The 25,855-nt window shown below is 43.7% G+C and overlaps 4 protein-coding genes across 4 annotated transcripts; 3 read left to right on the forward strand and 1 right to left on the reverse strand.

Annotated features, from left to right (window-relative positions):
* The first annotated feature begins 2,814 nt into the window (after window positions 1–2,814).
* Window positions 2,815–7,876, forward strand: LOC138355297 (magnetosome-associated protein MamJ-like). The gene is made up of 3 exons (XM_069310173.1): window positions 2,815–3,285; window positions 3,538–3,873; window positions 7,715–7,876. Exons 1-3 carry the CDS (start codon window positions 2,815–2,817, stop codon window positions 7,874–7,876), a joined length of 969 nt encoding a protein of 322 aa, XP_069166274.1.
* A 390-nt stretch (window positions 7,877–8,266) lies between these two features.
* Window positions 8,267–8,575, reverse strand: LOC138355307 (uncharacterized). The gene has a single exon (XM_069310184.1). The coding sequence runs from the start codon at window positions 8,573–8,575 to the stop codon at window positions 8,267–8,269; it is 309 nt and encodes a 102-aa protein (XP_069166285.1).
* Window positions 8,574–11,047, forward strand: LOC138355312 (uncharacterized). Its single transcript, XM_069310191.1, has 3 exons — window positions 8,574–8,927; window positions 9,186–9,466; window positions 10,999–11,047. Exons 1-3 carry the CDS (start codon window positions 8,574–8,576, stop codon window positions 11,045–11,047), a joined length of 684 nt encoding a protein of 227 aa, XP_069166292.1.
* Window positions 11,048–13,674: 2,627 nt separating this feature from the next.
* LOC138355318 (uncharacterized) lies at window positions 13,675–16,563 on the forward strand. Its single transcript, XM_069310192.1, has 3 exons — window positions 13,675–14,127; window positions 14,416–14,751; window positions 16,558–16,563. Exons 1-3 carry the CDS (start codon window positions 13,675–13,677, stop codon window positions 16,561–16,563), a joined length of 795 nt encoding a protein of 264 aa, XP_069166293.1.
* The last annotated feature ends 9,292 nt before the right edge of the window (window positions 16,564–25,855 follow it).

The following is a 25,855-nucleotide window of genomic DNA, read 5'->3' on the forward strand; positions in this document are numbered from 1 at the left end:
CTCACGTGTTACGTGAGTAGCAGAGCTGCAGTCAACACTCAAGTGTCGTGATGAAGAAATTGATTGATTGATAGAGAATAAGCCACTCACGAGGTGGCATGAGCATGAATAACCCTTAAATCTTGTTGTTGTTTTAGATATAACTACTTTGAACGAAATGTCCATGCAGCACGGGCCTATAATTGAGATCGGTTATTCGCGATAACCTTATTACTGTGATATTTGGGTCAAAATTTTAAATGGAGGAGGGATTTTGTCCTTTTCTCCCATTTCTTTTCTGCTTCTATTTTAGCGCAGTGGATTTGGTTTTGTTGTAATAACATTATCTTGGTGGCATATATAGATGCAGTGTTTATTTGGTAGTCCCATTCCTTAGCTGCTTTTCTAACCATTGTAGTCGCTGTGGATTATAAATCTAATGAACAGCTCTCAATGGATGAACGTTGAGTTTGATGTACAGGGCTTCAGTTGCTTCATATTCCAATAAGTACTGCAATAGTGGCGCCTCTGCATCTGATCCACTGATATGACACTCTTTAACTATCGAGTTTGAATAGCCCTAACGAGCGCACGCAGCAATATTCACATCTTATTGATACATATACAATATATACACAAAACATCTGGAGCGAAAAAACTTTGTAACACATCAGCATGGGTTCAGGGACGCCAAGTCCTCCCTCACAGGATTAATTAAATTCTACGATCAGACAACAAAAATCAGGCAAGAAATAGAGGGGTGAGCAGACTGCATATTTTTGGATTGTCAAAAAGCCTTTGACACAGTATCCCACAAGATACTAGTGCAAAACCTGGAGATGCAGGCAGGGGTGAAAGGGAAGGTACTCCATTGGATAAGGGAGAACTTAAACAACAGAAGACAGCGAGTCACTGTGAGGAATTAGGTGTCAGATTGGCGAGGCGTCACCAGTGGAGTCCCTCAGGGTTCAGTCCTTGAACCTGTACTGTTTTTTATATTTTTATATGATCTCCCAGAGGATATAGAATCGTTCCTCTCATTGTTTGCTAATGATGCAAAAATTATGAGGAGGATTAGAGGAAGACAGTATGAGGATACAAGATGACCTAGACAAACTGAATGAATGGTCCAACAAATGGCTGCTAAAGTTCAACCCGAGTAAATATAAAAGCAATAAAACTAGGCGGTGGAAACAGAAGGCCAGACAAAGGATACCGAATAGAAGATGAAGTCATTCATAAAAACGGACAGAGAGAAAGATCTAGCAGTTGATAACTCACCAAACCTGTCTCCTGAAACCAACAAAAAGCGAATAACATCTGCGGCGCATGCAAGACTGCCTAACATCAGAGCTGACTTCAGGAACCTGTGTAAGGAATCATTCAGAATATTGTATACCACATATGTAAGACCAATCCTGGAGTATGCGGCTCCAGCAAGGAGCCCGTACCTTGTCAAACACAAGAAAAAACTGGAAAAAGTTCAGAGGTATGCCACTAGGCTAGTCCCAGAACTAAGAGGCATGAGTTACGAGGAAAGGCTGCGTGAAATGCACCTCACGACACTGGAAGAAAGAAGAGTAAGGGGGGAGGCATGAACATTACCTACAAAATTCTCAGAGGAACTGATAGGGTAGATAAAAATACTCTGCTTAAGATGGGTGGAATGCGAACAAGGGGACACAGGTGGAAACTGAAAACCCAAATGAAGCACAGGGATGTTAAAAAAAAAAATTTCAGTCTGAGTAGTTAACGGATGGAATGCATTAGGCAGTGATGTGGTTGAGGCAGACTCCTTACACAATTTCAAATGCAGATATGATAGAGCCAAGTAGGCACAGGAATCTATATAACAGTTGATCGAAAGTTGAGAGCTAGTACCAAAGAGACAGAAATCAAACCCCGCAAGCACAACTAAGTGAGTAAAGCTAGGTGAGTACCTTATGGTGAGATGTACATCCACATCTCTTGTTATATCTAAACCGATAGATTACTTTAGTCCAGGAACATGTTCAGGATTAAAATATATTTCTTTAATCACTCGACAGTTTTAGGATAAGTACCTAAGCATTACACTGGCATTATACTTTTGTTCCATCAATTTACAGAAAAATAAAATCAAGCTTCAGATTATCTATGAAAGGTATAATTTAAAAGCATTGCTATAGACTGCAATTATCATAAAAAAATAGTTATCATGGATGTGTAGTAAGAGCGGCGCTCACAGCAGTGAAGGTAATGCGTCAGACAACGTCACGAGGCTGAGTATAAGAAGCTGTAATGCCACAGAGGAAGGCAGACCAGCCGTGGACGGCACACAGGCAACATGGTCAGCTTCTCTTGCCAACACTTAAGCTGTATTTTATACACAATCAGCTTCGTAATCATATCTTGAGTGAAGTTATCATTATATTATAGTGTGCTGACATACATCCCAAGTGTTCTGAGTACTTTGCAGTTAACTTGATATCTAGTATATGAAAATCTCCTTTTATATTTCGTATATTATAAAAGTAGATGAAATGTGAGGTTCCGAAGAATTTGAAAACGTGCATTCACAATTATGACTAATAGATAATTCATAAAAACAAACATACATATACACAAATAGGCTCAGTTTTTGACAACATATTTTATGATAAAAACGCCAACTTGTTAAGGAACTCATCAATGATAAAACAAGTAACAAACACACTTGGATACAAAGGCAGTCAGACATAACAGTAAATACCGGACATCATATATTACAGATACGAGCTGTTGGCGGGGCGTTCCTCGCTGTGATGGTGGCGGTCTGCGTCGCTGACTTCAGTGGCGGAGGAGGAGGCGGTGGCCATGGAGGTGGCGGAGGTGGCAGTGGCAACAGCGGCGGCGGGGGCGGCTTCTCTGGTGGAGGAGGTGGTGGAGGCTACAGTGCTCCGTCTAGAGGAGGAGGCGGTGGCGGAGGTGGCAGTGGCTACAGCGGCGGCGGTGGCGGCTTCTCTGGAGGAGGAGGAGGAGGAGGTGGTGGAGGATACAGTGCTCCGTCTAGAGGAGGAGGCGGTGGCGGAGGTGGCAGTGGCTACAGCGGCGGCGGTGGCGGCTTCTCTGGAGGAGGAGGAGGAGGAGGAGGAGGTGGAGGCTACAGTGCTCCGTCTAGAGGAGGCGGTGGCCATGGAGGTGGCGGAGGTGGCAGTAGTTACAGCGGCGGCGGTGGCGGCTTCTCTGGAGGAGGCGGGGGTGGAGGATATAGTGGTGGAGGCGGAGGTGGTTCCTCTGGTGGTGGAGGATACAGTGGTGGTGGAGGTGGCTCCTCTGGTGGTGGAGGTGGCTCCTCTGGTGGTGGAGGATACAGTGGTGGCGGCGGAGGTGGCTCATCTGGTGGTGGAGGATACAGTGGTGGAGGTGGAGGAGGCTCATCTGGTGGTGGAGGATACAGTGGTGGCTCCTCTGGTGGAGGAGGATACAGTAGTGGAGGTGGAGGAGGCTCATCTGGTGGTGGAGGATACAGTGGTGGAGGTGGCTCCTCTGGTGGTAGAGGATACAGTGGTGGAGGTGGCGGTGGCTCTGGTGGTGGAGGATACAGTGGTGGAGGTGGAGGTGGCTCCTCTGGTGGTGGAGGATACAGTGGTGGAAGTGGCTCCTCTGGTGGTGGAGGCTACAGTGGTGGAGGTAGCTCCTCTGGTGGTGGAGGATACAGTGGTGGAGGTGGCGGTGGCTCTGGTGGTGGAGGATACAGTGGTGGAGGTGGCGGTGGCTCTGGTGGTGGAGGATACAGTGGTGGAGGTGGAGGAGGCTCATCTGGTGGTGGAGGATACAGTGGTGGCTCCTCTGGTGGAGGAGGATACAGTAGTGGAGGTGGAGGAGGCTCATCTGGTGGTGGAGGATACAGTGGTGGAGGTGGCTCCTCTGGTGGTAGAGGATACAGTGGTGGAGGTGGCGGTGGCTCTGGTGGTGGAGGATACAGTGGTGGAGGTGGAGGTGGCTCCTCTGGTGGTGGAGGATACCGTGGTGGAAGTGGCTCCTCTGGTGGTGGAGGTGGCTCCTCTGGTGGTGGAGGATACAGTGGTGGAGGTGGCGGTGGCTCTGGTGGTGGAGGAGGTTATGGTGGTTCTTCAGGTGGCTCTGGCATGTATGGGAAGTAAATATGCCAAAAAAATTGTGGGATTATATAAATCTTCACACCTCAGGTATGACCTGTGTAAAATAGTGTCCACTCCCATATCACGTCACGGTGGTCAACATATGGGCACATCTGTCTCAAGTTGTATAGTGTCACATCTGTCTCAAGTTGTTCAGTGTCACATCTGTCTTTAGTTGTATAGTGTCACATCTGTCTCAAATTGTACAGTGTAAGTCACATTGTGACTGAAAACCTGTGTCACCTTCAACTGTTTTTGTTATTATCTGTTATATTTTTTTAAGGATCAAAATTGTGATAAATAAACTTATAATACAGACCGACTTTTTCTTGCATATTTTTCGTCTAAATTTTGGTTTGAGTGTTTTATCTCAATTGGCTTATTGATGATTCCTCATGACTTTTTCGAGGGTAAGTGACAGAAAGGGTACAACGTCACATTATAGCTGCAGGTTGAGGCCTCAAGGATCTGTAAGATTTGGAATTCGCCTTTGTGGTGAGGAAGTAAAATAAAATTTTCATCTGCCTTCCTTACACTCCTCCTGAAGCTAGATGGAAGAAGAATATTACTGTCCACAGTGGCTACTTCATCTATCAACATTTCACAATGTAATAATTGCTACATATCTATTAAATATCCAATAGAAAAAGGAGATTCGTAGATTTCACTTCTACTCTGCTTAGGCTAGGTCATATAATAATCTCTGGAAATTTCCTCACCTGCCTAAGTGAGTCTGTTATGCATTTGCGCCTTGAAATAGACTAATTTCGTACGTATCGCTTTAACAATATACAAACCAACATTCATTGGTGTGTGTAAGTGGGCCCTCAAGTTCTCTCTTATATTTCAAGCACTTGCAGTTTAAATAAAACGAAACACTTTAACTTAAGAACAAACCTCACACCAGAAGATGAAAAAACAACGTCGTTTCGGTCCATGCTGGACCATTATCAAGGCTTCATAATGGTCCAGGATGGACCGAGATCTTGTCGTTTTACTTTGTTTTGATGTGTGGTTTGGTCATCATATCTTAGCAACATTATTGTGACTCGTCGTCTACAATTCAAAAGAATGTTTCTAGTTTTTAATTCTTTTTCTATTCATCTAGTATTTTTTATGACGATTGATAAAATTATATTAATATGTATTATTTATTAATCATTGTTAAACTACTTCATGATCTCGTAAAATGTGATTAATTCCAAATGTTTAAATTCCACTATATTATTGAGAAAATAATGTTTTTGTCAATAATATAGCAATGAGCAAATATAATAGAAATATCCATACTGCGTACAATAACATTGAGTTGTCTTGTCATTAGGGAAAAAATGTCCAATTAAAAACAAATCACTATTACAAGAAGACAATGATTTTTTTTTATAAAGAGAAACAATTACGAAATAGAATTTAACAACGTGACGAGGAAGAGTATTATGAGCTCACGTGTTACGTGAGTAGCAGAGCTGCAGTCAACACTCAAGTGTCGTGATGAAGAAATTGATTGATTGATAGAGAATAAGCCACTCACGAGGTGGCATGAGCATGAATAACCCTTAAATGTTGTTGTTGTTTTAGATATAACTACTTTGAACGAAATGTCCATGCAGCTCGGGCCTATAATTGAGATCGGTTATTCGCGATAACCTTATTACTGTGATATTTGGGTCAAAATTTTAAATGGAGGAGGGATTTTGTCCTTTTCTCCCATTTCTTTTCTGCTTCTATTTTAGCGCAGTGGATTTGGTTTTGTTGTAATAACATTATCTTGGTGGCACATATAGATGCAGTGTTTATTTGGTAGTCCCATTCCTTGGCTGCTTTTCTAACCATTGTAGTCGCTGTGGATTATAAATCTAATGAACTGCTCTCAATGGATGAACGTTGAGTTTGATGTACAGGGCTTCAGTTGCTTCATATTCCAATAAGTACTGCAATAGTGGCGCCTCTGCATCTGATCCACTGATATGACACTCTTTAACTATCGAGTTTGAATAGCCCTAACGAGCGCACGCAGCAATATTCACATCTTATTGATACATATACAATATATACACAAAACATCTGGAGCGAAAAAACTTTGTAACACATCAGCATGGGTTCCGGGACGCCAAGTCCTCCCTCACAGGATTAATTCAATTCTACGATCAGACAACAAAAATCAGGCAAGAAATAGAGGGGTGAGCAGACTGCATATTTTTGGATTGTCAAAAAGCCTTTGACACAGTATCCCACAAGATACTAGTGCAAAACCTGGAGATGCAGGCAGGGGTGAAAGGGAAGGTACTCCATTGGATAAGGGAGAACTTAAACAACAGAAGACAGCGAGTCACCGTGAGGAATTAGGTGTCAGATTGGCGAGGCGTCACCAGTGGAGTCCCTCAGGGTTCAGTCCTTGAACCTGTACTGTTTCTGATATTTTTATATGATCTCCCAGAGGGTATAGAATCGTTCCTCTCATTGTTTGCTAATGATGCAAAAATTATGAGGAGGATTAGAGGAAGACAATATGAGGATACAAGATGACCTAGACAAACTGAATGAATGGTCTAACAAATGGCTGCTAAAGTTCAACCCGAGTAAGTATAAAAACAATAAAACTAGGCGGTGGAAACAGAAGGCCAGACAAAGCATACCGAATAGGAGATGAAGTTATTCATAAAAACGGACAGAGAGAAAGATCTAGCAGTTGATAACTCACCAAACCTGTCTCCTGAAACCAACATAAAACGAATAACATCTGCGGCGCATGCAAGACTGCCTAACATCAGAGCTGACTTCAGGAACCTGTGTAAGGAATCATTCAGAATATTGTATACCACATATGTACGACCAATCCTGGAGTATGCGGCTCCAGCATGGAGCCCGTACCTTTTCAAGCACGAGAAAAAACTGGAAAAAGTTCAGAGGTATGCCACTAGGCTAGTCCCAGAACTAAGAGGCATGAGTTACGAGGAAAGGCTGCGTGAAATGCACCTCACGACACTGGAAGAAAGAAGAGTAAGGGGGGAGGCATGAACATTACCTACAAAATTCTCAGAGGAACTGATAGGGTAGATACAAATACTCTGCTTAACATGGGTGGAATGCGAACAAGGGGACACAGGTGGAAACTGAGAACCCAAATGAAGCACAGGGATGTTAAAAAGAAATTTTTCAGTGTCTGAGTAGTTAACGGATGGAATGCATTAGGCAGTGATGTGGTTGAGGCAGACTCGTTACACAATTTCAAATGCAGATATGATAGAGCCAAGTTGGCACAAGAATCTATATAACAGTTGATCGAAAGTTGAGAGCTAGTACCAAAGAGACAGAAATCAAACCCCGCAAGCACAACTAAGTGAGTAAAGTTAGGTGAGTACCTTGTGGTGAGATGTACATCCACATATCTTGTTATATCTAAACCGATAGATTACTTTAGTCCAGGAACATATTCAGGATTAAAATATATTTCTTTAATCACTCGACAGTTTTAGGACAAGTACCTAAGCATTACACTGGCATTATACTTTTGTTCCATCAATTTACAGAAAAATAAGATCAAGCTTCAGATTATCTATGAAAGGTATAATTTAAAAGCATTGCTATAGACTGCAATTATCATAAAAAAACAGTTATCATGGATGTGTAGTAAGAGCGGCGCTCACAGCATTGAAGGTAATGCGTCAGCCAACGTCACGAGGCTGAGTATAAGAAGCTGTAATGCCACAGAGGAAGGCAGACCAGCCGTGGACGGCACACAGGCAACATGGTCAGCTTCTCTTGCCAACACTTAAGCTGTATTTTATACACAATCAGCTTCGTAATCATATCTTGAGTGAAGTATTCATTATATTATAGTGTGCTGACATACCTCCTAAGTGTTCTGAGTACTTTGCAGTTAACTAGATATCTAGTAGATGAAAATCTCCTTTTATATTTCGTATATTATAAAAGTAGATGAAATGTGAGGTTACGAAGAATTTGAAAACGTGCATTCACAATTATGACTAATAGATAATTCATAAAAACAAACATACATATACACAAATAGGCTCAGTTTTTGACAACATATTTTATGATAAAAACGCCAACTTGTTAAGGAACTCATCAATGATAAAACAAGTAACAAACACACTTGGATACAAAGGCAGTCAGACATAACAGTAAATACCGGACATCTTATATTACAGAGACGAGCTGTTGGCGGGGCGTTCCTCGCTGTCATGGTGGCGGTCTGCATCGCTGACTTCAGTGGCGGAGGAGGAGGCGGTGGCCATGGAGGTGGCGGAGGTGGCAGTGGGTACAGCGGCGGTAGTGGCGGCTTCTCTGGAGGAGGAGGAGTAGGAGGAGGTGGTGGAGGATACAGTGCTCCGTCTAGAGGAGGAGGCGGTGGCGGAGGTGGCAGTGGCTACAGCGGCGGCGGTGGCGGCTTCTCTGGAGGAGGAGGAGGTGGTGGAGGCTACAGTGCTCCGTCTAGAGGAGGCGGTGGCCATGGAGGTGGCGGAGGTGGCAGTAGTTACAGCGGCGGCGGTGGCGGCTTCTCTGGAGGAGGCGGGGGTGGAGGATATAGTGGTGGAGGCGGAGGTGGTTCCTCTGGTGGTGGAGGATACAGTGGTGGTGGAGGTGGCTCCTCTGGTGGTGGAGGATACAGTGGTGGAGGTGGCTCCTCTGGTGGTAGAGGATACAGTGGTGGCGGCGGAGGTGGCTCATCTGGTGGTGGAGGATACAGTGGTGGAGGTGGAGGAGGCTCATCTGGTGGTGGAGGATACAGTGGTGGCTCCTCTGGTGGAGGAGGATACAGTAGTGGAGGTGGAGGAGGCTCATCTGGTGGTGGAGGATACAGTGGTGGGGGTGGCTCCTCTGGTGGTAGAGGATACAGTGGTGGAGGTGGCGGTGGCTCTGGTGGTGGAGGATACAGTGGTGGAGGTGGAGGTGGCTCCTCTGGTGGTGGAGGATACAGTGGTGGAAGTGGCTCCTCTGGTGGTGGAGGCTACAGTGGTGGAGGTGGCTCCTCAGGTGGTGGAGGATACAGTGGTGGAGGTGGCGGTGGCTCTGGTGGTGGAGGATACAGTGGTGGAGGTGGCGGTGGCTCTGGTGGTGGAGGATACAGTGGTGGAGGTGGAGGAGGCTCATCTGGTGGTGGAGGATACAGTGGTGGCTCCTCTGGTGGAGGAGGATACAGTAGTGGAGGTGGAGGAGGCTCATCTGGTGGTGGAGGATACAGTGGTGGAGGTGGCTCCTCTGGTGGTAGAGGATACAGTGGTGGAGGTGGCGGTGGCTCTGGTGGTGGAGGAGGTTACGGTGGTTCTTCAGGTGGCTCTGGCATGTATGGGAAGTAAATATGCCAAAAAAATTGTGGGATTATATAAATCTTCACACCTCAGGTATGACCTGTGTAAAATAGTGTCCACTCCCATATCACGTCACGGTGGTCAACATATGGCCACATCTGTCTCAAGTTGTATAGTGTCACATCAGTCTCAAGTTGTTCAGTGTCACATCTGTCTTTAGTTGTATAGTGTCACATCTGTCTCAAATTGTACAGTGTAAGTCACATTGTGACTGAAAACCTGTGTCACCTTCAACTGTTTTTGTTATTATCTGTTATATTTTTTTAAGGATCAAAATTGTGATAAATAAACTTATAATACAGACCGACTTTTTCTTGCATATTTTTCGTCTAAATTTTGGTTTGAGTGTTTTATCTCAATTGGCTTATTGATGATTCCTCATGACTTTTTCGAGGGTAAGTGACAGAAAGGGTACAACGTCACATTATAGCTGCAGGTTGAGGCCTCAAGGATCTGTAAGATTTGGAATTCGCCTTTGTGGTGAGGAAGTAAAATAAAATTTTCATCTGCCTTCCTTACACTCCTCCTGAAGCTAGATGGAAGAAGAATATTACTGTCCACAGTGGCTACTTCATCTATCAACATTTCACAATGTAATAATTGCTACACATCTATTAAATATCCAATAGAAAAAGGAGATTCGTAGATTTCACTTCTACTCTGCTTAGGCTAGGTCATATAATAATCTCTGGAAATTTCCTCACCTGCCTAAGTGAGTCTGTTATGCATTTGCGCCTTGAAATAGACTAATTTCGTACGTATCGCTTTAACAATATACAAACCAACATTCATTGGTGTGTGTATGTAGCCCTCAAGTTCTCTCTTATATTTCAAGCACTTGCAGTTTAAATAGAACGAAACACTTTAACTTAAGAACAAACCACACACCAGAAGATGAAAAAAACACCGTCGTGTCGGTCCATGCTGGACCATTATCAAGGCTTCATAATGGTCCAGGATGGACCGAGATCTTGTCGTTTTACTTTGTTTTGATGTGTGGTTTGGTCATCATATCTTTAGCAACATTATTGTGACTCGTCGTCTACAATTCAAAAGAATGTTTCTAGTTTTTAATTCTTTTTCTATTCATCTAGTATTTTTTATGACGATTGATAAAATTATATTAATATGTATTATTTATTAATCATTGTTAAACTACTTCATGATCTCGTAAAATCTGGTTAATTCCAAATGTTTAAATTCCACTATATTATTGAGAAAATAATGTTTTTGTCAATAATATAGCAATGAGCAAATATAATAGAAATATCCATACTGCGTACAATAACATTGAGTTGTCTTGTCATTAGGGAAAAAAATGTCCAATTAAAAACAAATCACTATTACAAGAAGACAATGATTTTTTTTTATAAAGAGAAACAATTACGAAATAGAATTTAACAACGTGACGAGGAAGAGTATTATGAGCTCACGTGTTACGTGAGTAGCAGAGCTGCAGTCAACACTCAAGTGTCGTGATGAAGAAATTGATTGATTGATAGAGAATAAGCCACTCACGAGGTGGCATGAGCATGAATAACCCTTAAATGTTGTTGTTGTTTTAGATATAACTACTTTGAACGAAATGTCCATGCAGCACGGGCCTATAATTGAGATCGGTTATTCGCGATAACCTTATTACTGTGATATTTGGGTCAAAATTTTAAATGGAGGAGGGATTTTGTCCTTTTCTCCCATTTCTTTTCTGCTTCTATTTTAGCGCAGTGGATTTGGTTTTGTTGTAATAACATTATCTTGGTGGCATATATAGATGCAGTGTTTATTTGGTAGTCCCATTCCTTAGCTGCTTTTCTAACCATTGTAGTCGCTGTGGATTATAAATCTAATGAACTGCTCTCAATGGATGAACGTTGAGTTTGATGTACAGGGCTTCAGTTGCTTCATATTCCAATAAGTACTGCAATAGTGGCGCCTCTGCATCTGATCCACTGATATGACACTCTTTAACTATCGAGTTTGAATAGCCCTAACGAGCGCACGCAGCAATATTCACATCTTATTGATACATATACAATATATACACAAAACATCTGGAGCGAAAAAACTTTGTAACACATCAGCATGGGTTCAGGGACGCCAAGTCCTCCCTCACAGGATTAATTAAATTCTACGATCAGACAACAAAAATCAGGCAAGAAATAGAGGGGTGAGCAGACTGCATATTTTTGGATTGTCAAAAAGCCTTTGACACAGTATCCCACAAGATACTAGTGCAAAACCTGGAGATGCAGGCAGGGGTGAAAGGGAAGGTACTCCATTGGATAAGGGAGAACTTAAACAACAGAAGACAGCGAGTCACTGTGAGGAATTAGGTGTCAGATTGGCGAGGCGTCACCAGTGGAGTCCCTCAGGGTTCAGTCCTTGAACCTGTACTGTTTTTTATATTTTTATATGATCTCCCAGAGGATATAGAATCGTTCCTCTCATTGTTTGCTAATGATGCAAAAATTATGAGGAGGATTAGAGGAAGACAGTATGAGGATACAAGATGACCTAGACAAACTGAATGAATGGTCCAACAAATGGCTGCTAAAGTTCAACCCGAGTAAATATAAAAGCAATAAAACTAGGCGGTGGAAACAGAAGGCCAGACAAAGGATACCGAATAGAAGATGAAGTCATTCATAAAAACGGACAGAGAGAAAGATCTAGCAGTTGATAACTCACCAAACCTGTCTCCTGAAACCAACAAAAAGCGAATAACATCTGCGGCGCATGCAAGACTGCCTAACATCAGAGCTGACTTCAGGAACCTGTGTAAGGAATCATTCAGAATATTGTATACCACATATGTAAGACCAATCCTGGAGTATGCGGCTCCAGCAAGGAGCCCGTACCTTGTCAAACACAAGAAAAAACTGGAAAAAGTTCAGAGGTATGCCACTAGGCTAGTCCCAGAACTAAGAGGCATGAGTTACGAGGAAAGGCTGCGTGAAATGCACCTCACGACACTGGAAGAAAGAAGAGTAAGGGGGGAGGCATGAACATTACCTACAAAATTCTCAGAGGAACTGATAGGGTAGATAAAAATACTCTGCTTAAGATGGGTGGAATGCGAACAAGGGGACACAGGTGGAAACTGAAAACCCAAATGAAGCACAGGGATGTTAAAAAAAAAATTTCAGTCTGAGTAGTTAACGGATGGAATGCATTAGGCAGTGATGTGGTTGAGGCAGACTCCTTACACAATTTCAAATGCAGATATGATAGAGCCAAGTAGGCACAGGAATCTATATAACAGTTGATCGAAAGTTGAGAGCTAGTACCAAAGAGACAGAAATCAAACCCCGCAAGCACAACTAAGTGAGTAAAGCTAGGTGAGTACCTTATGGTGAGATGTACATCCACATCTCTTGTTATATCTAAACCGATAGATTACTTTAGTCCAGGAACATGTTCAGGATTAAAATATATTTCTTTAATCACTCGACAGTTTTAGGATAAGTACCTAAGCATTACACTGGCATTATACTTTTGTTCCATCAATTTACAGAAAAATAAAATCAAGCTTCAGATTATCTATGAAAGGTATAATTTAAAAGCATTGCTATAGACTGCAATTATCATAAAAAAATAGTTATCATGGATGTGTAGTAAGAGCGGCGCTCACAGCAGTGAAGGTAATGCGTCAGACAACGTCACGAGGCTGAGTATAAGAAGCTGTAATGCCACAGAGGAAGGCAGACCAGCCGTGGACGGCACACAGGCAACATGGTCAGCTTCTCTTGCCAACACTTAAGCTGTATTTTATACACAATCAGCTTCGTAATCATATCTTGAGTGAAGTTATCATTATATTATAGTGTGCTGACATACCTCCTAAGTGTTCTGAGTACTTTGCAGTTAACTTGATATCTAGTATATGAAAATCTCCTTTTATATTTCGTATATTATAAAAGTAGATGAAATGTGAGGTTCCGAAGAATTTGAAAACGTGCATTCACAATTATGACTAATAGATAATTCATAAAAACAAACATACATATACACAAATAGGCTCAGTTTTTGACAACATATTTTATGATAAAAACGCCAACTTGTTAAGTAACTCATCAATGATAAAACAAGTAACAAACACACTTGGATACAAAGGCAGTCAGACATAACAGTAAATACCGGACATCATATATTACAGATACGAGCTGTTGGCGGGGCGTTCCTCGCTGTGATGGTGGCGGTCTGCATCGCTGACTTCAGTGGCGGAGGAGGAGGCGGTGGCCATGGAGGTGGCGGAGGTGGCAGTGGCAACAGCGGCGGCGGGGGCGGCTTCTCTGGTGGAGGAGGTGGTGGAGGCTACAGTGCTCCGTCTAGAGGAGGAGGCGGTGGCGGAGGTGGCAGTGGCTACAGCGGCGGCGGTGGCGGCTTCTCTGGAGGAGGAGGAGGAGGAGGAGGTGGTGGAGGATACAGTGCTCCGTCTAGAGGAGGAGGCGGTGGCGGAGGTGGCAGTGGCTACAGCGGCGGCGGTGGCGGCTTCTCTGGAGGAGGAGGAGGAGGAGGAGGAGGTGGAGGCTACAGTGCTCCGTCTAGAGGAGGCGGTGGCCATGGAGGTGGCGGAGGTGGCAGTAGTTACAGCGGCGGCGGTGGCGGCTTCTCTGGAGGAGGCGGGGGTGGAGGATATAGTGGTGGAGGCGGAGGTGGTTCCTCTGGTGGTGGAGGATACAGTGGTGGTGGAGGTGGCTCCTCTGGTGGTGGAGGATACAGTGGTGGAGGTGGCTCCTCTGGTGGTGGAGGATACAGTGGTGGCGGCGGAGGTGGCTCATCTGGTGGTGGAGGATACAGTGGTGGAGGTGGAGGAGGCTCATCTGGTGGTGGAGGATACAGTGGTGGCTCCTCTGGTGGAGGAGGATACAGTAGTGGAGGTGGAGGAGGCTCATCTGGTGGTGGAGGATACAGTGGTGGAGGTGGCTCCTCTGGTGGTAGAGGATACAGTGGTGGAGGTGGCGGTGGCTCTGGTGGTGGAGGATACAGTGGTGGAGGTGGAGGTGGCTCCTCTGGTGGTGGAGGATACAGTGGTGGAAGTGGCTCCTCTGGTGGTGGAGGCTACAGTGGTGGAGGTAGCTCCTCTGGTGGTGGAGGATACAGTGGTGGAGGTGGCGGTGGCTCTGGTGGTGGAGGATACAGTGGTGGAGGTGGCGGTGGCTCTGGTGGTGGAGGATACAGTGGTGGAGGTGGAGGAGGCTCATCTGGTGGTGGAGGATACAGTGGTGGCTCCTCTGGTGGAGGAGGATACAGTAGTGGAGGTGGAGGAGGCTCATCTGGTGGTGGAGGATACAGTGGTGGAGGTGGCTCCTCTGGTGGTAGAGGATACAGTGGTGGAGGTGGCGGTGGCTCTGGTGGTGGAGGATACAGTGGTGGAGGTGGAGGTGGCTCCTCTGGTGGTGGAGGATACCGTGGTGGAAGTGGCTCCTCTGGTGGTGGAGGTGGCTCCTCTGGTGGTGGAGGATACAGTGGTGGAGGTGGCGGTGGCTCTGGTGGTGGAGGAGGTTATGGTGGTTCTTCAGGTGGCTCTGGCATGTATGGGAAGTAAATATGCCAAAAAAATTGTGGGATTATATAAATCTTCACACCTCAGGTATGACCTGTGTAAAATAGTGTCCACTCCCATATCACGTCACGGTGGTCAACATATGGGCACATCTGTCTCAAGTTGTATAGTGTCACATCTGTCTCAAGTTGTTCAGTGTCACATCTGTCTTTAGTTGTATAGTGTCACATCTGTCTCAAATTGTACAGTGTAAGTCACATTGTGACTGAAAACCTGTGTCACCTTCAACTGTTTTTGTTATTATCTGTTATATTTTTTTAAGGATCAAAATTGTGATAAATAAACTTATAATACAGACCGACTTTTTCTTGCATATTTTTCGTCTAAATTTTGGTTTGAGTGTTTTATCTCAATTGGCTTATTGATGATTCCTCATGACTTTTTCGAGGGTAAGTGACAGAAAGGGTACAACGTCACATTATAGCTGCAGGTTGAGGCCTCAAGGATCTGTAAGATTTGGAATTCGCCTTTGTGGTGAGGAAGTAAAATAAAATTTTCATCTGCCTTCCTTACACTCCTCCTGAAGCTAGATGGAAGAAGAATATTACTGTCCACAGTGGCTACTTCATCTATCAACATTTCACAATGTAATAATTGCTACATATCTATTAAATATCCAATAGAAAAAGGAGATTCGTAGATTTCACTTCTACTCTGCTTAGGCTAGGTCATATAATAATCTCTGGAAATTTCCTCACCTGCCTAAGTGAGTCTGTTATGCATTTGCGCCTTGAAATAGACTAATTTCGTACGTATCGCTTTAACAATATACAAACCAACATTCATTGGTGTGTGTAAGTGGGCCCTCAAGTTCTCTCTTATATTTCAAGCACTTGCAGTTTAAATAAAACGAAACACTTTAACTTAAGAACAAACCTCACACCAGAAGATGAAAAAACAACGTCGTTTCGGTCCATGCTGGACCATTATCAAGGCTTCATAATGGTCCAGGATGGACCGAGATCTTGTCGTTTTACTTTGTTTTGATGTGTGGTTTGGTCATCATATCTTAGCAACATTATTGTGACTCGTCGTCTACAATTCAAAAGAATGTTTCTAGTTTTTAATTCTTTTTCTATTCATCTAGTATTTTTTATGACGATTGATAAAATTATATTAATATGTATTATTTATTAATCATTGTTAAACTACTTCATGATCTCGTAAAATGTGATTAATTCCAAATGTTTAAATTCCACTATATTATTGAGAAAATAATGTTTTTGTCAATAATATAGCAATGAGCAAATATAATAGAAATATCCATACTGCGTACAATAACATTGAGTTGTCTTGTCATTAGGGAAAAAAATGTCCAATTAAAAACAAATCACTATTACAAGAAGACAATGATTTTTTTTTATAAAGAGAAACAATTACGAAATAGAATTTAACAACGTGACGAGGAAGAGTATTATGAGCTCACGTGTTACGTGAGTAGCAGAGCTGCAGTCAACACTCAAGTGTCGTGATGAAGAAATTGATTGATTGATAGAGAATAAGCCACTCACGAGGTGGCATGAGCATGAATAACCCTTAAATGTTGTTGTTGTTTTAGATATAACTACTTTGAACGAAATGTCCATGCAGCACGGGCCTATAATTGAGATCGGTTATTCGCGATAACCTTATTACTGTGATATTTGGGTCAAAATTTTAAATGGAGGAGGGATTTTGTCCTTTTCTCCCATTTCTTTTCTGCTTCTATTTTAGCGCAGTGGATTTGGTTTTGTTGTAATAACATTATCTTGGTGGCATATATAGATGCAGTGTTTATTTGGTAGTCCCATTCCTTAGCTGCTTTTCTAACCATTGTAGTCGCTGTGGATTATAAATCTAATGAACTGCTCTCAATGGATGAACGTTGAGTTTGATGTACAGGGCTTCAGTTGCTTCATATTCCAATAAGTACTGCAATAGTGGCGCCTCTGCATCTGATCCACTGATATGACACTCTTTAACTATCGAGTTTGAATAGCCCTAACGAGCGCACGCAGCAATATTCACATCTTATTGATACATATACAATATATACACAAAACATCTGGAGCGAAAAAACTTTGTAACACATCAGCATGGGTTCAGGGACGCCAAGTCCTCCCTCACAGGATTAATTAAATTCTACGATCAGACAACAAAAATCAGGCAAGAAATAGAGGGGTGAGCAGACTGCATATTTTTGGATTGTCAAAAAGCCTTTGACACAGTATCCCACAAGATACTAGTGCAAAACCTGGAGATGCAGGCAGGGGTGAAAGGGAAGGTACTCCATTGGATAAGGGAGAACTTAAACAACAGAAGACAGCGAGTCACTGTGAGGAATTAGGTGTCAGATTGGCGAGGCGTCACCAGTGGAGTCCCTCAGGGTTCAGTCCTTGAACCTGTACTGTTTTTTATATTTTTATATGATCTCCCAGAGGATATAGAATCGTTCCTCTCATTGTTTGCTAATGATGCAAAAATTATGAGGAGGATTAGAGGAAGACAGTATGAGGATACAAGATGACCTAGACAAACTGAATGAATGGTCCAACAAATGGCTGCTAAAGTTCAACCCGAGTAAATATAAAAGCAATAAAACTAGGCGGTGGAAACAGAAGGCCAGACAAAGGATACCGAATAGAAGATGAAGTCATTCATAAAAACGGACAGAGAGAAAGATCTAGCAGTTGATAACTCACCAAACCTGTCTCCTGAAACCAACAAAAAGCGAATAACATCTGCGGCGCATGCAAGACTGCCTAACATCAGAGCTGACTTCAGGAACCTGTGTAAGGAATCATTCAGAATATTGTATACCACATATGTAAGACCAATCCTGGAGTATGCGGCTCCAGCAAGGAGCCCGTACCTTGTCAAACACAAGAAAAAACTGGAAAAAGTTCAGAGGTATGCCACTAGGCTAGTCCCAGAACTAAGAGGCATGAGTTACGAGGAAAGGCTGCGTGAAATGCACCTCACGACACTGGAAGAAAGAAGAGTAAGGGGGGAGGCATGAACATTACCTACAAAATTCTCAGAGGAACTGATAGGGTAGATAAAAATACTCTGCTTAAGATGGGTGGAATGCGAACAAGGGGACACAGGTGGAAACTGAAAACCCAAATGAAGCACAGGGATGTTAAAAAAAAAATTTCAGTCTGAGTAGTTAACGGATGGAATGCATTAGGCAGTGATGTGGTTGAGGCAGACTCCTTACACAATTTCAAATGCAGATATGATAGAGCCAAGTAGGCACAGGAATCTATATAACAGTTGATCGAAAGTTGAGAGCTAGTACCAAAGAGACAGAAATCAAACCCCGCAAGCACAACTAAGTGAGTAAAGCTAGGTGAGTACCTTATGGTGAGATGTACATCCACATCTCTTGTTATATCTAAACCGATAGATTACTTTAGTCCAGGAACATGTTCAGGATTAAAATATATTTCTTTAATCACTCGACAGTTTTAGGATAAGTACCTAAGCATTACACTGGCATTATACTTTTGTTCCATCAATTTACAGAAAAATAAAATCAAGCTTCAGATTATCTATGAAAGGTATAATTTAAAAGCATTGCTATAGACTGCAATTATCATAAAAAAATAGTTATCATGGATGTGTAGTAAGAGCGGCGCTCACAGCAGTGAAGGTAATGCGTCAGACAACGTCACGAGGCTGAGTATAAGAAGCTGTAATGCCACAGAGGAAGGCAGACCAGCCGTGGACGGCACACAGGCAACATGGTCAGCTTCTCTTGCCAACACTTAAGCTGTATTTTATACACAATCAGCTTCGTAATCATATCTTGAGTGAAGTTATCATTATATTATAGTGTGCTGACATACCTCCTAAGTGTTCTGAGTACTTTGCAGTTAACTTGATATCTAGTATATGAAAATCTCCTTTTATATTTCGTATATTATAAAAGTAGATGAAATGTGAGGTTCCGAAGAATTTGAAAACGTGCATTCACAATTATGACTAATAGATAATTCATAAAAACAAACATACATATACACAAATAGGCTCAGTTTTTGACAACATATTTTATGATAAAAACGCCAACTTGTTAAGTAACTCATCAATGATAAAACAAGTAACAAACACACTTGGATACAAAGGCAGTCAGACATAACAGTAAATACCGGACATCATATATTACAGATACGAGCTGTTGGCGGGGCGTTCCTCGCTGTGATGGTGGCGGTCTGCATCGCTGACTTCAGTGGCGGAGGAGGAGGCGGTGGCCATGGAGGTGGCGGAGGTGGCAGTGGCAACAGCGGCGGCGGGGGCGGCTTCTCTGGTGGAGGAGGTGGTGGAGGCTACAGTGCTCCGTCTAGAGGAGGAGGCGGTGGCGGAGGTGGCAGTGGCTACAGCGGCGGCGGTGGCGGCTTCTCTGGAGGAGGAGGAGGAGGAGGAGGTGGTGGAGGATACAGTGCTCCGTCTAGAGGAGGAGGCGGTGGCGGAGGTGGCAGTGGCTACAGCGGCGGCGGTGGCGGCTTCTCTGGAGGAGGAGGAGGAGGAGGAGGAGGTGGAGGCTACAGTGCTCCGTCTAGAGGAGGCGGTGGCCATGGAGGTGGCGGAGGTGGCAGTAGTTACAGCGGCGGCGGTGGCGGCTTCTCTGGAGGAGGCGGGGGTGGAGGATATAGTGGTGGAGGCGGAGGTGGTTCCTCTGGTGGTGGAGGATACAGTGGTGGTGGAGGTGGCTCCTCTGGTGGTGGAGGATACAGTGGTGGAGGTGGCTCCTCTGGTGGTGGAGGATACAGTGGTGGCGGCGGAGGTGGCTCATCTGGTGGTGGAGGATACAGTGGTGGAGGTGGAGGAGGCTCATCTGGTGGTGGAGGATACAGTGGTGGCTCCTCTGGTGGAGGAGGATACAGTAGTGGAGGTGGAGGAGGCTCATCTGGTGGTGGAGGATACAGTGGTGGAGGTGGCTCCTCTGGTGGTAGAGGATACAGTGGTGGAGGTGGCGGTGGCTCTGGTGGTGGAGGATACAGTGGTGGAGGTGGAGGTGGCTCCTCTGGTGGTGGAGGATACAGTGGTGGAAGTGGCTCCTCTGGTGGTGGAGGCTACAGTGGTGGAGGTAGCTCCTCTGGTGGTGGAGGATACAGTGGTGGAGGTGGCGGTGGCTCTGGTGGTGGAGGATACAGTGGTGGAGGTGGCGGTGGCTCTGGTGGTGGAGGATACAGTGGTGGAGGTGGAGGAGGCTCATCTGGTGGTGGAGGATACAGTGGTGGCTCCTCTGGTGGAGGAGGATACAGTAGTGGAGGTGGAGGAGGCTCATCTGGTGGTGGAGGATACAGTGGTGGAGGTGGCTCCTCTGGTGGTAGAGGATACAGTGGTGGAGGTGGCGGTGGCTCTGGTGGTGGAGGATACAGTGGTGGAGGTGGAGGTGGCTCCTCTGGTGGTGGAGGATACCGTGGTGGAAGTGGCTCCTCTGGTGGTGGAGGTGGCTCCTCTGGTGGTGGAGGATACAGTGGTGGAGGTGGCGGTGGCTCTGGTGGTGGAGGAGGTTATGGTGGTTCTTCAGGTGGCTCTGGCATGTATGGGAAGTAAATATGCCAAAAAAATTGTGGGATTATATAAATCTTCACACCTCAGGTATGACCTGTGTAAAATAGTGTCCACTCCCATATCACGTCACGGTGGTCAACATATGGGCACATCTGTCTCAAGTTGTATAGTGTCACATCTGTCTCAAGTTGTTCAGTGTCACATCTGTCTTTAGTTGTATAGTGTCACATCTGTCTCAAATTGTACAGTGTAAGTCACATTGTGACTGAAAACCTGTGTCACCTTCAACTGTTTTTGTTATTATCTGTTATATTTTTTTAAGGATCAAAATTGTGATAAATAAACTTATAATACAGACCGACTTTTTCTTGCATATTTTTCGTCTAAATTTTGGTTTGAGTGTTTTATCTCAATTGGCTTATTGATGATTCCTCATGACTTTTTCGAGGGTAAGTGACAGAAAGGGTACAACGTCACATTATAGCTGCAGGTTGAGGCCTCAAGGATCTGTAAGATTTGGAATTCGCCTTTGTGGTGAGGAAGTAAAATAAAATTTTCATCTGCCTTCCTTACACTCCTTCTGAAGCTAGATGGAAGAAGAATATTACTGTCCACAGTGGCTACTTCATCTATCAACATTTCACAATGTAATAATTGCTACATATCTATTAAATATCCAATAGAAAAAGGAGATTCGTAGATTTCACTTCTACTCTGCTTAGGCTAGGTCATATAATAATCTCTGGAAATTTCCTCACCTGCCTAAGTGAGTCTGTTATGCATTTGCGCCTTGAAATAGACTAATTTCGTACGTATCGCTTTAACAATATACAAACCAACATTCATTGGTGTGTGTAAGTGGGCCCTCAAGTTCTCTCTTATATTTCAAGCACTTGCAGTTTAAATAAAACGAAACACTTTAACTTAAGAACAAACCTCACACCAGAAGATGAAAAAACAACGTCGTTTCGGTCCATGCTGGACCATTATCAAGGCTTCATAATGGTCCAGGATGGACCGAGATCTTGTCGTTTTACTTTGTTTTGATGTGTGGTTTGGTCATCATATCTTAGCAACATTATTGTGACTCGTCGTCTACAATTCAAAAGAATGTTTCTAGTTTTTAATTCTTTTTCTATTCATCTAGTATTTTTTATGACGATTGATAAAATTATATTAATATGTATTATTTATTAATCATTGTTAAACTACTTCATGATCTCGTAAAATGTGATTAATTCCAAATGTTTAAATTCCACTATATTATTGAGAAAATAATGTTTTTGTCAATAATATAGCAATGAGCAAATATAATAGAAATATCCATACTGCGTACAATAACATTGAGTTGTCTTGTCATTAGGGAAAAAATGTCCAATTAAAAACAAATCACTATTACAAGAAGACAATGATTTTTTTTTATAAAGAGAAACAATTACGAAATAGAATTTAACAACGTGACGAGGAAGAGTATTATGAGCTCACGTGTTACGTGAGTAGCAGAGCTGCAGTCAACACTCAAGTGTCGTGATGAAGAAATTGATTGATTGATAGAGAATAAGCCACTCACGAGGTGGCATGAGCATGAATAACCCTTAAATGTTGTTGTTGTTTTAGATATAACTACTTTGAACGAAATGTCCATGCAGCACGGGCCTATAATTGAGATCGGTTATTCGCGATAACCTTATTACTGTGATATTTGGGTCAAAATTTTAAATGGAGGAGGGATTTTGTCCTTTTCTCCCATTTCTTTTCTGCTTCTATTTTAGCGCAGTGGATTTGGTTTTGTTGTAATAACATTATCTTGGTGGCACATATAGATGCAGTGTTTATTTGGTAGTCCCATTCCTTAGCTGCTTTTCTAACCATTGTAGTCGCTGTGGATTATAAATCTAATGAACTGCTCTCAATGGATGAACGTTGAGTTTGATGTACAGGGCTTCAGTTGCTTCATATTCCAATAAGTACTGCAATAGTGGCGCCTCTGCATCTGATCCACTGATATGACACTCTTTAACTATCGAGTTTGAATAGCCCTAACGAGCGCACGCAGCAATATTCACATCTTATTGATACATATACAATATATACACAAAACATCTGGAGCGAAAAAACTTTGTAACACATCAGCATGGGTTCCGGGACGCCAAGTCCTCCCTCACAGGATTAATTCAATTCTACGATCAGACAACAAAAATCAGGCAAGAAATAGAGGGGTGAGCAGACTGCATATTTTTGGATTGTCAAAAAGCCTTTGACACAGTATCCCACAAGATACTAGTGCAAAACCTGGAGATGCAGGCAGGGGTGAAAGGGAAGGTACTCCATTGGATAAGGGAGAACTTAAACAACAGAAGACAGCGAGTCACCATGAGGAATTAGGTGTCAGATTGGCGAGGCGTCACCAGTGGAGTCCCTCAGGGTTCAGTCCTTGAACCTGTACTGTTTCTGATATTTTTATATGATCTCCCAGAGGGTATAGAATCGTTCCTCTCATTGTTTGCTAATGATGCAAAAATTATGAGGAGGATTAGAGGAAGACAATATGAGGATACAAGATGACCTAGACAAACTGAATGAATGGTCTAACAAATGGCTGCTAAAGTTCAACCCGAGTAAGTATAAAAACAATAAAACTAGGCGGTGGAAACAGAAGGCCAGACAAAGCATACCGAATAGGAGATGAAGTTATTCATAAAAACGGACAGAGAGAAAGATCTAGCAGTTGATAACTCACCAAACCTGTCTCCTGAAACCAACATAAAACGAATAACATCTGCGGCGCATGCAAGACTGCCTAACATCAGAGCTGACTTCAGGAACCTGTGTAAGGAATCATTCAGAATATTGTATACCACATATGTACGACCAATCCTGGAGTATGCGGCTCCAGCATGGAGCCCGTACCTTTTCAAGCACGAGAAAAAACTGGAAAAAGTTCAGAGGTATGCCACTAGGCTAGTCCCAGAACTAAGAGGCATGAGTTACGAGGAAAGGCTGCGTGAAATGCACCTCACGACACTGGAAGAAAGAAGAGTAAGGGGGGAGGCATGAACATTACCTACAAAATTCTCAGAGGAACTGATAGGGTAGATACAAATACTCTGCTTAACATGGGTGGAATGCGAACAAGGGGACACAGGTGGAAACTGAGAACCCAAATGAAGCACAGGGATGTTAAAAAGAAATTTTTCAGTGTCTGAGTAGTTAACGGATGGAATGCATTAGGCAGTGATGTGGTTGAGGCAGACTCGTTACACAATTTCAAATGCAGATATGATAGAGCCAAGTTGGCACAAGAATCTATATAACAGTTGATCGAAAGTTGAGAGCTAGTACCAAAGAGACAGAAATCAAACCCCGCAAGCACAACTAAGTGAGTAAAGTTAGGTGAGTACCTTGTGGTGAGATGTACATCCACATATCTTGTTATATCTAAACCGATAGATTACTTTAGTCCAGGAACATATTCAGGATTAAAATATATTTCTTTAATCACTCGACAGTTTTAGGACAAGTACCTAAGCATTACACTGGCATTATACTTTTGTTCCATCAATTTACAGAAAAATAAGATCAAGCTTCAGATTATCTATGAAAGGTATAATTTAAAAGCATTGCTATAGACAGCAATTATCATAAAAAAACAGTTATCATGGATGTGTAGTAAGAGCGGCGCTCACAGCATTGAAGGTAATGCGTCAGCCAACGTCACGAGGCTGAGTATAAGAAGCTGTAATGCCACAGAGGAAGGCAGACCAGCCGTGGACGGCACACAGGCAACATGGTCAGCTTCTCTTGCCAACACTTAAGCTGTATTTTATACACAATCAGCTTCGTAATCATATCTTGAGTGAAGTTATCATTATATTATAATGTGCTGACATACCTCCCAAGTGTTCTGAGTACTTTACAGTTAACTAGATATCTAGTAGATGAAAATCTCCTTTTGTATTTCGTATATTATAAAAGTAGATGAAATGTGAGGTTCCGAAGAATTTGAAAACGTGCATTCACAATTATGACTAATAGATAATTCATAAAAACAAACATACATATACACAAATAGGCTCAGTTTTTGACAACATATTTTATGATAAAAACGCCAACTTGTTAAGGAACTCATCAATGATAAAACAAGTAACAAACACACTTAGATACAAAGGCAGTCAGACATAACAGTAAATACCTGACATCATATATTACAGAGAAGAGCTGTTGGCGGGGCATTCCTCGCTGTGATGGTGGCGGTCTGCATCGCTGACTTCAGTGGCGGAGGAGGAGGCGGTGGCCATGGAGGTGGCGGAGGTGGCAGTGGCTACGGCGGCGGTAGTGGCGGCTTCTCTGGAGGAGGAGGAGGTGGTGGAGGCTACAGTGCTCCGTCTAGAGGAGGAGGCGGTGGCAGTGGCTACAGCGGCGGCGGTGGCGGCTTCTCTGGAGGAGGAGGAGGTGGAGGCTACAGTGCTCCGTCTAGAGGAGGCGGTGGCGGAGGTGGCAGTAGTTACAGCAGCGGCGGTGGCGGCTTCTCTGGAGGAGGCGGGGGTGGAGGATATAGTGGTGGAGGCGGAGGTGGTTCCTCTGGTGGTGGAGGATACAGTGGTGGTGGAGGTGGCTCCTCTGGTGGTGGAGGATACAGTGGTGGAGGTGGCTCCTCTGGTGGTGGAGGATACAGTGGTGGCGGTGGAGGTGGCTCATCTGGTGGTGGAGGATACAGTGGTGGAGGTGGAGGAGGCTCATCTGGTGGTGGAGGATACAGTGGTGGCTCCTCTGGTGGAGGAGGCTCATCTGGTGGTGGAGGATACAGTGGTGGAGGTGGCTCCTCTGGTGGTAGAGGATACAGTGGTGGAGGTGGTGGTGGATCTGGTGGTGGAGGATACAGTGGTGGAAGTGGAGGTGGCTCCTCTGGTGGTGGAGGATACAGTGGTGGAAGTGGCTCCTCTGGTGGTGGAGGCTACAGTGGTGGAGGTGGCTCCTCTGGTGGTGGAGGATACAGTGGTGGAGGTGGCGGTGGCTCTGGTGGTGGAGGATACAGTGGTGGAGGTGGCTTTTCTGGTGGTGGAGGTGGCGGTGGCTCTGGTGGTGGAGGATACAGTGGTGGAGGTTTCGGTGGCTCTGGTGGTGGAGGATACAGTGGTGGAGGTGGCGGAGGCTCTGGTGGTGGAGGAGGTTACGGTGGTTCTTCAGGTGGCTCTGGCATGTATGGGAAGTAAATATGCCAAAAAATTGTGGGATTATATAAATCTTCACACTTCAGGTATGACCTGTGTAAAATAGTGTCCACTCCCATATCACGTCACGGTCGTCAATATATGGCCACATCTGTCTCAAGTTTTACAGTGTCACATATGTCTCAA

This window comes from Procambarus clarkii, chromosome 6 (genome assembly GCF_040958095.1).
Source record: "Procambarus clarkii isolate CNS0578487 chromosome 6, FALCON_Pclarkii_2.0, whole genome shotgun sequence".
Lineage (NCBI taxonomy): Eukaryota > Metazoa > Arthropoda > Malacostraca > Decapoda > Cambaridae > Procambarus > Procambarus clarkii.